Here is a 12,661-nt window from a genome sequence, read left to right as displayed (position 1 = left end):
TTCGACCCAACAGGCCGGCCCAACCTCTCGAAACCCAACGGGCCCAAAATCGAGGTCGTCATACTGAGGTCGCACATTGTCAAAATCCGAGTTCAGACCGCGAGAACCAAGTGATGTTGTCAGTTCACTAGCTAAACCGTTCAGCTCGCATAACCAAAAAAGCCATAGAATAATAATTGGAGGTGATGTCCATTTGTCTTTTTTAAGGCAAATCAGATCCCTTATAATGCGAAATCCATTCCCGATTTTATAGGGCTGATAGAGACATTTTATTTCCATAATATTATCTTCTTATTTTGGATTTTATAAAAATTGTAAACATCACACACTATAAATAAGGGTCAAAAACCATTGTGTGAGAAAGAATAAGAATGACACACTATTACTCTCCCGGAATAATTAGAGAGTAGTCATTAATTAGGCATCATTCTAACTGAACCACGTAAAAAATTTCACGTGTATAGTTTACTATTTGTTCTATTTTGTTTATTCTCTTTGCATTTGTGCTCATTCTTTTATTGTTGACCTACAAATCATGATCGACCAATTCCGCACGTTGACAGTTATATTATTGATATAACTTATTTATATTCTTCAAATAAAATATATAGAGTATATTTTGTGAACTCACTTTATTAATAAAATTTCACAACACAAAAATACACTATTTCATTAAATAATAGCATGTGCGTAGATAAGAACATCATATCTTACATGCATTGTAATCAAGACTAAGAAAATAAAGTTTTTCAATCATTGACTCAAATTCACTGTCGAATCTTACTCAAAATAATATGAAGTTACTTATAGCAGATCGAGTCAATATAATTTTTTACAATAAGACAATAAATAAAGATGTCATAAAATAATTTATTAATCAATTAATAGATCTTGTTAGAATAACATATACATCATATATCTTGAATTACATAAAAATTTTAAGTTTCCAACAAGTCACACTAATCAGAGGTGCTCAAATTTTGATTCGAGAGCTTGACCTATTTATAGGATTAAATCAATTTTCTATCGGTTTCTAAGATTAAAAATTTGTGATAATTAATATAATATAATATTTAAATATAGTATAATATGTGTTTATTTTTTAAATTTTATATACAAAATAAAAAAATTAAAATCAATTAAAGTGCGATTAAATCAAACTAAACCGGTTCGGTCCGATCCGATTTTAGGCTACTCGATCCGATATTCGGACCAAATGAACACTGTATGCCCAACCACTACGAGACCACCAGGAGAGGCACGTGCTAATGCCGCCACCACCACCTGGAGAGGCACGTGCTTCCCAGACGCCTCCGCGCCGCCTTCTTCTTTTTCTCCAGCAAATAAGGAAGGCTGTAACCAAAACCCTAGTCGGCTTCGCCTAATCATTGTCATCGAAGGTGAAGTATTTGATTCGAGTTCGAGAGGGCTCGGATTTTTGTTTTGCTGTGCGTTCGGGAATGGCGACGTTTGATGAAGCACCGCCCGGCAACGCCAAATCGGGAGAGAAGATCTTCAAAACCAAGTGCGCTCAGTGCCACACCGTCGACAAGGGCGCTGGCCACAAGCAAGGTTTCGCTTTTCTACCTTTCTCTCCTCGATCTTGCTCTTACATGATTGTTCCAGTTCTTAAATTGCTTCGTATTATAGGTTCCAGTGTGTGTTATGCATTTCGTTGCTCCTTGTTTTATTTGCGGGTTTGTAGCGTGAGCTAGATCTTGTATTATTATTTTTACTTAATTATTCCTGATTTTCTATGCGTGTTATGTTTAATTTGTATGCGTGGAATGGATGTGTGCGAATGCCTTTGGCTTTCTGTATGCGGGGATGGTGGATTTTTCTAGTTGTATTTGCTCGGTATAATAATAGAAGGCGATTATGGTTTCATTGTCTAGTAGTGGGAGCTTAAGGTTTTATGCTTGGTTGTTTGGATTGCTTGATTCATATCAGCTGTGGGTATCCCGTTGGCTGCTTTTAAAATATGAACTGCGGTTTTAACATAATTAATGTGTTCTGTTTCTGCAAATGACAACTAAAAATTCTTATAAGTTTAATATATTTAGGAAGTTTGGACGTGGTAGCTTCTTTAGATTATTGGAACTTGGTAATTGAAAAGTGGGATATTTGGAATTCTTTTATAAGTGTTCACAAAAATTTGAATGTATCAACATACTGTTAGATTTTAAATTAATCAAGATGAAATTGTGGTAGATATGCAGCCATATTCCATAGGTAGGGCAGGTAAGATTTGCATCAGTTGTGGCATTTCATACAATTTGTCCATTCATTTCTTCCATAATGTCTTAGATTTGATATGGTAAATGCCTGTTACAATTTGTCTAAGAGCATGCATCATATAGCATTACACAGTGCTTTTCTCTTGTTTTGTCCGATTTAATTCACTTTTTCATTCGTGTATAAGTGGCTTGAGTTTGTGGCCTAGTGTCACGTACCTAGGCTGCGACCCTTTTACTTTGTTGCTATGTTTGTGATCAGTAGCTATAATTGTAATTTTGGAGGGAATAAGCTTGCTGGTAGAATGTTCCAGCAATGCAAGTTGTATGCAAACTGTTAGGCAATTTGTAATGATTCTAGAAGGGACTTGGCAACCGTTTTGGCGCCAATCCCAAGCTGAGGCCGTATAAAAGATTGGCCCAGCTCATTTGAACGCTATCGATTGATAATTGGAATTAGACATTTTCCCTCCCAATTCTCTTGTTCTCTCTCACTCTCTCTGATTTCTCTCCCTCAACTCTCTAATTCTACTCTCCCTCACATTCCTGTGAATTCTCTCTTGGATCAAAGAGAATTTCCCTCGTTAGATCATGGATTTGACACCTAGTTGAGTGCAACAAGATTTTGTTCATTGGACTTGGAGTTGTCACGTTTGATGCTATTTCTTATGTTTTTGTGTGTGCATGCATCTTTGTGTGCGTATGCTGTTCTATGTTTAGTATAAGACTGTTTCTGCTCGAACAATTTTCTTATTTTCTCGATGCAAAAATATTATCGTGTAGAAAATCTAACCTGATGTTTTTCCCTGGTTGAGGCAAACTTAGGATGAAAGTAATTCTAGCTATTTATGAGCTGACAATGAAGTTTCTGAAGTAATGGCTCCTTATGATCCAATTTGTGTTTATGAGCGAGTTTGAGCACATGAAACATTATAACTCTATACCTCATATTACTTGCAAGTTGCAACCTGACATTACTTGCTTGTTGCATATGTTGCCATGTTAAATTTCATATTTCATTTAGATTACCAAGTCCTGAACTTATTTTATTTTTAATGGGACAGGCTCATGATTTAACCACTGGAACAAGCAATTCTTATTGCCTGTGTTGTTGATTTGACTTGATTATCCTTTTTTACTATTTAGTTGTACTGTTTGTGATGAATTAGGCTGTTTTCTGCTTCAACATTACATGTCTGTTTTATTTTTTGTTCTCTTGTGTATTTTCTATCATCTCCATTAGCTTTTTGAGGATGATTTTCTTGTAATGTTGAACTTTTAGGACCAAATTTGAACGGTCTGTTTGGGAGGCAGTCTGGCACAACTCCTGGCTACTCATACTCTACTGCCAACAAGAACATGGCCGTCATTTGGGGAGAGAATGCACTGTATGACTACTTGCTTAACCCAAAGAAGGTACAGGAGGAACTCCTCTATCCCTTGGTTGATTACATAATTTTTGTGGATCTCTTGATGAGAAGCTTACTGTCTCAGGCAAACCTATATATGCTGTTTGGGAATGGATAAAGTAACTGGGAGACACTGGTGTGGTATTGTTTGAGTCTTTACCATGTTCATGCTCTTGTTGGTGGAGTCTTTTTTATTGTGAGAATTCATTTCTGAAAGAAATAACTGCCAAATTGACAGTCTCAGTTGCGGTTGTGGTACCACTTGATTTTTGTTTTTTTTTGCAAGGTCTGATCTTAACTGCATTTAAAAGTTGTCAAGGAATTGAATAAAAAGTAGTACTAGCATATACTTATTTGAATACGCTGTCCATTTTTCTGACTGGTGTGGGGGTAACTGGTAACAGTTCTCTTTTGTCACTTGCCTCATTGCAGCAGGAATTGTGTGTCAATCTTCTTTACAAGTGAAACATGACGCTTAAAGGGATAGTATAAGACTATAAGGGTGTTTCTTACTTCGTTTGGAATGAACGAACTTAAGATTTGGAATTCATTTGCAAATGAATTCTTATGTTTGGAATGGTACAACTTAAGATATGAAATTCAATTGAATTCCACTAACTTATGTTTGGAATGAACCCATAATTTAAGTTTCATTTGCTATTATTTCCTAAAATACTCTTGATGTAATAATCTTGTTAAAGTTCTGTCAGATTCCAGATCTAACCGGCTAGCCGAGAGTAATGAGGGAAGAGGAAATAGAAGGCTCGAGATAGATGGGAGGGAGAATAGAGAGAAATTTAGAAGGAATAGAAGTGAGGGGGAAACTAATTTCCTGATTTCATTCAACATATCCCAACTAAGCGCCTTGATCAGATTATATACTGATCAAATCAGTTAGGCGCCAAAAGCTGTTGGTTCTCCCATGTGACTGCACAAGTGGCCATGTGCACTTACAAGTGGACAGTGGTCTACGCGCGCCTTGAATCGCTTCACGCGATTGTGCATGCTGGAACAGTTTCTCCAGCTAAGCACACTGCTTTATTTACATACTATCGATGCAATTATACTATGACTTCTACCAACACTAGTTAGCGTAACATTCCCGGCCCCTTAAGATGTTTCTTGTCCGCAAGAAATATGAAGTAGGCTGGCCACATTGGGAAATTGCTGGAGAAGGTCTGGTAAATATTCCCAGGTATTGTTGTCGGAATGCAAAGAAGTCCATTGAACTAACACCTGAATCATAGGAGCGCCATTGTGGTGCGTCACCCGTCGGTCTATGATGGCCATGGGAACAGCCTCCGGTGGAATCTCACGTGCTATAGGCGGTAAGCTTGGTGTAGAGCTGTGGCTACCCGCTGACTTCTTCAGCAAGGATACATGAAAGACAGGATGTATTCTTGCTTCAGCCGGTAGTTCCAGTCTGTAGGCCACAACACCAATTTTCTCCAAAACTTTGAAATGGCCATAAAACTTAGGATTTAACTTTGAAGTGGGCTGTTTAGTCAATGCCTTGTAGTGTTGCGGATTGAGCTTCAAGTAGACTTCATCTCCTACAGCAAATTCTCGTTCACTCCGCTTCCGATCAGCTTGTTGCTTCATTCGGTTACGTGACTTGGCCAATTCCTCTTTCATCATTCTCAACGCCTCTTGCCTCTGTTGAAGATAGGTTTCCACAGTAGCCACTGTTGTGTGACCTCCTAGGGCAGGAAGTAAATCTGGTTTGTAGCCATAAAGGGCCTCAAAAGGAGTCATCTTAAGAGAGCTGTGGAAACTCGTGTTGTACCACCACTGTGCCATTGCTAACCACTTATGCCATCCTTTGGGCTGCGCAAAACTGAAGCACCGCAGGTAACCTTCCAAGCATTGGTTAACGCGTTCGGTTTGGCCATCCGTTTCCGGTTGATATGCAGTAGACATTAGAAGTTTGGTTCCGAGGCTTTTCATCAGCTCCTTCCAAAACAGGTTGGTAAAGATTTTGTCTCGATCAGAGACAATTGAGCTAGGGACACCATGTAGCTTGACTACATTATCCAAGTAGATTCGAGCCACCTCTTGAGCTGAGAACGGATGGGTTAAGCCGATGAAGTGGCTAAATTTGGTGAATCTGTCGACAACTACTAGGATACAATCCTTTCCTTCCGACTTTGGTAGGCCTTCAATAAAATCCATAGTAACATTAGTCCAAGCACGATCAGGAATCTCTAAAGGTTGAAGCAAGCCGGGGTGAGCCACTGTCTCATGCTTGCAACGTTTACAAACCTCGCATCTCAAAACATATTCCCACACATATTTCTTGAGCTGTGGCCAGAAAAAGAACTGTCTGACTTTATGATATGTGTTTTGGATACCCGAGTGTCCTCCAATTGGAGATCCATGCAATGCATGAATTATTCTGTCCTTCAACTCCCTGCAATCACTGATTATTATCTTGCCTTTGTACCTGAGTACTCCATTGGTCAGCGAGTACCCTGGTTTGCTGGTGATGCTCACGGTTAGCTGTTCCAGAAGATTCTTGGCCTATTCGTCTTGGTGGTAGCTGTCAGTAATTTCTTGGAGCCAATCGGGTACCACTGTAGATAAGGTTGCAGCCATTCCTTCTTCATGACAGCGGGATAATGCATCTGCAACATTTTCTTTGCCTTTCCTGTATTGGATCACATAATCTAAGCCCATGAGTTTAGACATACATTTTTTCTGTAGTTGATTGTGCAACCTTTGTTGTAAGATGTATTTCAAACTCTCATGATCCGTTTTGATGATAAACTTTCCTCCTTCCAAGTAGTGGCGCCACCTTTCTACTGCCATTAACACTGCCATCAGTTCTTTCTCATAGATACTAAGGCCCTGATGTCTTGGGGCCAAGGCCTGGCTAAGAAAAGCCAAGGGTCTTCCCTCTTGAGTCAATATTGCTCCTATACCCGTGTTGCTTGCATCAGTTTCTAACGAAAAGGGTTTATCAAAATCCGGCAATCCAAGCGTGGGCACGCTACTGAGGGCTGCTTTTAATTGCTCAAAGGCCTCTTCTGCCTTAGTACTCCATTGGAATCCATTTTTCTTTAACATTTCTGTCAGTGGTTTGCTTATAGAGCCATAGTTCCTTACAAACTTTCGATAGTAACCAGTAAGCCCCAGAAAACCCCTTAAGGCCCGTATATTAGTAGGTTTGGGCCAAGCCATAACTGCCTCAATCTTCTTGGGATCAGTTCCCACACCAGCTCCTGATATAATGTGTCCGAGATACTCGACTTGGGTTTGTGCAAAGGCACATTTCGACCGCTTGATACATAGCTGATTGAATCGCAAGATCTCAAATGTAGCCCTAAGGTGGTTAAGGTGTTGGTCAACGGATGGGCTGTATATTAGTATGTCATCAAAAAAAACCAGCACAAACTTTCTGAGGTAGGGTTCAAAAATCTGGTTCATGAGGGCTTGGAATGTAGCGGGAGCATTTGTGAGGCCAAATGGCATTACGGTAAACTCGAAATGCCCATGATGTGTTCGAAAAGCTGTCTTGAAAATGTCATCAGGATGGACTCTAATTTGGTGGTATCCAGCCCTTAAGTCTAGCTTAGTAAATATGGTTGCATGTTTGAGTTCTTCAAGTAGATCATCAATGATGGGAATAGGAAACTTATCTTTAACAGTTATGGCGTTAAGCTGTCTATAGTCAACACAAAAACGCCAAGTTCCATCCTTTTTTTTTTTAACTAACAGAACAGGAGAAGCAAAAGAGCTGTGGCTTGGGCGAACTAGGGATTGATCTAACATTTCCCTGACCATTTTCTCAATTTCAGATTTGAGTTTAGGCAGGTATCGGTAAGATCGGATGTTAACCGGTTCAGCCTGGGGTATAAGAGGTATAGTGTGGTCTAAGGAACGTTTGGGAGGTAAGGTTTTAGGTTCCACGAAGAGATCTTGATATTCATTCAGCAATGAATCTAAAAGGGTCAGAACTGTCTGAATTTGCCTCTGATCGCTGGCCTCAATGGAAAATAGATGAGCCACCTGCGCCCACTTCTTTTTGAACATCTTTTGTAACTTCTTGCCCCTTATCAATTTGGATGTTCCTACCTCCATGTGTCCCTGCAGCACCACTCTTTTTCCTTTTTTTATCCAGCGTCACCTCCATATTATTAAAGTCAAAGCTAATGGGACTCACTTCCGGCATCCAATCTACCCCCAATACAATATGACAACCCCCCAATCTGAGTAGCCTAAGATCAGCTTGAAATTCTTCCCCTTGCATCTCCCAACAGAACCCCATGCAAGCTGATTTGCTGAGGACTTTATCTCCATTAGCTACCGTGACTAATAATGGCTGTGTCCTCGCCGTTGGCCACCCCATTCTTTTAGCTGTCGATTCATCAATGAAACTGTGGGTACTCCCACTGTCGATTAATACCATGAGAGAACTATCATGCACCTTCCCTTCTACTTTTATAACTTTGCTGTTAGCCACTCCTTTTATAGCGTGTAAGGATATGGCGCGACTGCCCTCGTCCTCACCTTCTTCTATTGCTGCCAATTCTTCTGTGTCATCTCCTTCCTCTTCACCATCCAATAACAATAATTGTTTCCTACATTGGTGTCCCGGTGTGTACTTTTCCCCACACTTAAAACACAGTCCGGCTATCCTCCTTTGCTCCAGCAGTTTGTCTCTGCTCAATGTATTTAAGGGGGGGCAGGTACTGCGGAATACCTGGTATGCGGGCCCGTCCTGATTGCCTCTCTTCCTGGTGGTCTACCACCCTGATATACCATTCCTCCTTGATTTCCTTTGATTTGTCCCCTTTGTTTCTTCAGCAACGCATCAAACGTCATTTCCTGTAGGTAAGCCCATTTTGCTGCCTCCGAGACCGTCCTGGGCCTAAGGACTTGAACTGCCGATCGAAGCTCCTCATTAAGTCCTCCTATAAAGCTGGATACAAAATAATCTTCAGTGAGGCTGGGATTCCTATTGAGCATCAAGAACTTGAGCTCTTCAAACTTCACTTGATAATCCATCACGGTTCCTTCCTGTCTTAAGCGATTAAATTCTTGTACTATATCCAACCGTCCCCGTTCTCCGAATCTTTCATTGAGGCCTTGAGTGAAGTCTTCCCAATTATAGTTCGCTCTCACCCTGGACCACCCTTGGAACCACACATCTCCTTCATCGTGAAGATATGCTACTGCTAGGGCTACCCTCTGACTCTCTGGTACTTGGTGAATCTCGAACAACTTCTCACACCTTCTTAACCACCATCACGGTTTAATCCCCTCGAAGGTTGGGAGTTCCAGTTTAGGAATTGGAAATCCCCGCCTCCGGTCCACGACTAGTTCTTCACCAATCGTAGGCTCTTCTTCTGACACGGTAATTCCTTCTTGTCGGTGTGGTATACCAATTCCTTGTAGAATTGGTTCTGTCCGTTCTCTAGGTGGAAAATCAGGGGAGATCCTTACCTGTGGTTGATTTGCAAACATCAACATAAATTGTTGCAGTTGATCTCGCAACAAATTGCCTTGATCACGAACGTCTTGCAATTCCTCTCGGATTTGCAAACGCATATCCCCCTTGAGTCGATCGGACAGAGTCTCCAGCTTCCTATCCATCGTCGATCCGATTCTTTCTTCCACCGTATCAACTCTTCCTTGCATTTCTGTTACTGTCGCTATTACCTATTGGAGCTGCATCTCCATCTGACGCATCCTTGTACCATTCGCCATTAACTTGATCGCCTTCAATAATCTGGCCCAGAACTTGCTTTGATACCAATTTGTCAGATTCCAGATCTAACCGGCTAGTCGAGAGTAATGAGGGAAGAGGAAATAGAAGGCTCGAGATAGATGGGAGGGAGAATAGAGAGAAATTTAGAAGGAATAGAAGTGAGGGGGAAACTAATTTCCTGATTTCATTCAACATATCCCAACTAAGCGCCTTGATCAGATTATATACTGATCAAATCAGTTAGGCGCCAAAAGCTGTTGGTTCTCCCATGTGACTGCACAAGTGGCCATGTGCACTTACAAGTGGACAGTGGTCTACGCGCGCCTTGAATCGCTTCACGCGATTGTGCATGCTGGAACAGTTTCTCCAGCTAAGCACACTGCTTTATTTACATACTATCGATGCAATTATACTATGACTTCTACCAACACTAGTTAGCGTAACAAGTTCAAACAAAAAACATAAGCATATCAAATATCCAGAATTATTTCACATCAAAATTGGAAGTTAAACATGAGACTACTCAAGATCCATGCTACAACCACTCAAAACATTCAAAAGGAAACATACAAAAGAGCTTGACTACACATTTCACTTTTATATTCCATGTAGCATACATGTTAACGATTAATAAAAAGTAATGGTGCCACGTTGTCGTGTACCTAGGGTTTAACCTAAGATTGGATTGTAAATTGGAAGAATCCGATGGGTTTAGGACCAAGAACAGAATGATTGTAGGGGGGAAATTGGACAGAAATGGGAAAGATAACAGATAGAAATGAGGGGGAGAGTTGAAGATCAGAACAGAGTGAGAGAATTTATTAGAACGGGAGGAAGAAATCAAAGAGAATTTGAGAGAGAAAAATATGATTCAATTATCATTCAACATGTTCCTCCCATCCGTTTACAGTAGCCTTTTATAGGCATATCTGGCTCCTAACTGAATGCATAACAACACCCATGTGCTTCTAAGCAATTGCTAAAATATCTCCTAACAACTATTGTAAGCCCATTACCATATTGCCTCTCTATTGCTCCTAAGGTCATGACACACGCTCTCAAAATAATTATCTAAAGAGATGTAAAGCCACCATTAGGTTTACAATAATAAAACACATGGAGGCCTGTCATGTTCATTATGCACTCGCAATTTGCTTTCATAAAAAAAGAAAAACAGAAAAACCAAAACTATCAATTTATACACACACATGCACATGCACATGCACACGCACACACACGTATACATAAACAGTGGGTGGCTACGAGCCATATATATATACACAGAGAGGGTGGCAGGAGTTCCTTGCTGCTGCAGAAATTCCTTGTTGCTGAGACAGAATGTCTTCTTCTATTGCAAAACCCTAGTTTTGTCTTAAAATAAGATGGTGTTAGATGATTGGAAATATGAGAAAAGATGAAGGGTATATTGGTTTTAAAATAAGTTGTGTTTTAAGTGATGGAATTCATTTGCAAATTCCACCTCTTTTAGTGGAGTTTGCTTTAGCTTTGATGAATTCCATGGAATTGAATTCCACAACTTTTTTTCATTCCAAACACTAATTTTGTGGAATTCATTCATTCCAAATGGATGTCTAGGTCTTACTGTGCTATGTTGATTATGTTATGCAAGATAATATTCTACTGGTTCATATACTGCAAAACACTTCCCTCTGTAAGATAGCTAGATTTTACTCTAGGGGCACCATTTCTGGTCTGTTCTTCTGACGATGCGGTGTTGGTGTTTTTTCATTCTCTTTCTTTCATTGTAGGAAGTTTACATGTATTTGGGAAGCACAACTGATTTTTTTTCTTTTTTTCTTTTTTGGGTTTTCTTCTAGTTATATAATCAATATTCTCATTTTTGGATGGTGTCTCTCTATTCCTACATGCTACTTTTGAAAGTCATGAGCCCTTTGTGGTACTTGTCTGTAAAGTTTTGTGAAAAATTTTGCATTCTAAGAACTCCCTTATTTGTCTAAACAAGTGAAATCTATTAGCCTGAAAAATTTTGGTTATTATTTGCCATCACATGGCTCATTATGTATAAACAGTCTTTTATTCAATTATAATATTTGTGAGGAAATTATCACATGGATTGAGTGCGCAAACTACTCTAATGGTAAGAATATTCAAAGTGAACATTATAAATAAAAGAAAATTGAAGGACTTTTCTGTTGCCAAATTGGCAATGTGTGATGGCAGTTAACTTAATATTAAGGGGAGGAACCTTGTTGGAAGCGCCTCAGCAGAAATATGGCAGAGGATGCAGAGTGCACAACCTTACATGCCACCCGCATAGCTACCTTATAGGCTGTCTTTTTCCTGTCTCCCCGGCAAATCTATTCTCAGGTTGGCTCTAGTGATGTTGACCGTTGCTTAACTTGAGCCCTCTCGAATAGTTTTGGACAATCATTTTTTCTTATCCCATTTGAAACGGAAACTGAATTTTGGTACTAAGAAATATGGTGAAATAGTGAATTTTGGGAAGATCTTGTCACAACTGATGAGGAGAATGTGGCAACTCTTATCACATGTTCATTGGGATACCCCTTTGACTACAGCTTTTATGATGTGGCCGGGGAATTATAAAATGGAACTTGGAGATCAAAATTTTCAATAGAGTTGTTGGGTTTCTTCTATTCATGATACACCATTTTAGACACAAGGTTCCTAACTGAGTTTGTTGCCTGTGCAGTACATCCCTGGAACCAAGATGGTTTTCCCCGGACTGAAGAAGCCACAAGAGCGCGCCGACCTGATAGCATATCTGAAGGAGGCAACTAGTTCATGATTGTTTTCGTCGCTTGTATGCAGAGTTGTAATGGGCGTCAACTGGAATAGTAGTATAATTTGGTCAAACTGCATGATAATAGGAATTCTTTTTCCTGATGATGGTAGTGAAGCCTTTAAATAAGATAACGATTATTCAATAAAATTGATAGACCGGACAGGTGTTTATTAGGTCTGTGCTAGCTACGTACGCTGTTTTGTCTGAACTGAAGTGAATGGCTAAAGCCAGCACTCTTCTCTGAGAATTTTTTGCTGTCTTGCATGGAACATCTCACATCTGGCAACTTCTTCACTATGACCATTTGAGTGTTTGAAATACATCTTTAATATGTTAAGCAAGACTTTTAAGCCTTAGATTCAGTCCCCTTTTGTCTCCCCCTGTGTGTACTAATTCTAGTGTCTTTGATGAGAGTAGTTGTAAAAGCTTGTTATGTTGGTGAGAGTAAATATATTAGAGTTTGATGATATGTGTGGACTCTTGTGTTCCTCTCCTAAACCCATTGTGTTCTCTAACCTCA

At 39.8% G+C, this 12,661-nt stretch overlaps 1 protein-coding gene across 1 annotated transcript; it reads left to right on the top strand.

Annotated features, from left to right (window-relative positions):
• Nucleotides 1-1,285: 1,285 nt before the first annotated feature.
• LOC127810708 (cytochrome c) lies at nt 1,286-12,503 on the top strand. Its single transcript, XM_052350319.1, has 3 exons — nt 1,286-1,572; nt 3,517-3,650; nt 12,049-12,503. The coding sequence occupies exons 1-3, from the start codon at nt 1,461-1,463 to the stop codon at nt 12,142-12,144; spliced, it is 342 nt and encodes a 113-aa protein (XP_052206279.1). The 5' UTR covers nt 1,286-1,460; the 3' UTR covers nt 12,145-12,503.
• Nucleotides 12,504-12,661: the final 158 nt, after the last annotated feature.

The sequence above is a fragment of the Diospyros lotus genome, chromosome 9, assembly GCF_014633365.1.
Source record: "Diospyros lotus cultivar Yz01 chromosome 9, ASM1463336v1, whole genome shotgun sequence".
Lineage (NCBI taxonomy): Eukaryota > Viridiplantae > Streptophyta > Magnoliopsida > Ericales > Ebenaceae > Diospyros > Diospyros lotus.
Note: the sequence above shows the minus strand (reverse complement) of the source record. Positions and strands in the feature narration are given on the sequence as shown.

Excerpts from the sequence above, each read along its gene's own strand:
- LOC127810708 (XM_052350319.1), top strand. The coding sequence starts at position 1,461 with ATGGCGACGTTTGATGAAGCACCGCCCGGCAACGCCAAATCGGGAGAG. Across the intron at positions 1,573-3,516 it reads GGGCGCTGGCCACAAGCAAG|GACCAAATTTGAACGGTCTG; the intron begins GTTTCGCTTTTC and ends TTGAACTTTTAG. Across the intron at positions 3,651-12,048 it reads ACTTGCTTAACCCAAAGAAG|TACATCCCTGGAACCAAGAT; the intron begins GTACAGGAGGAA and ends TTGCCTGTGCAG.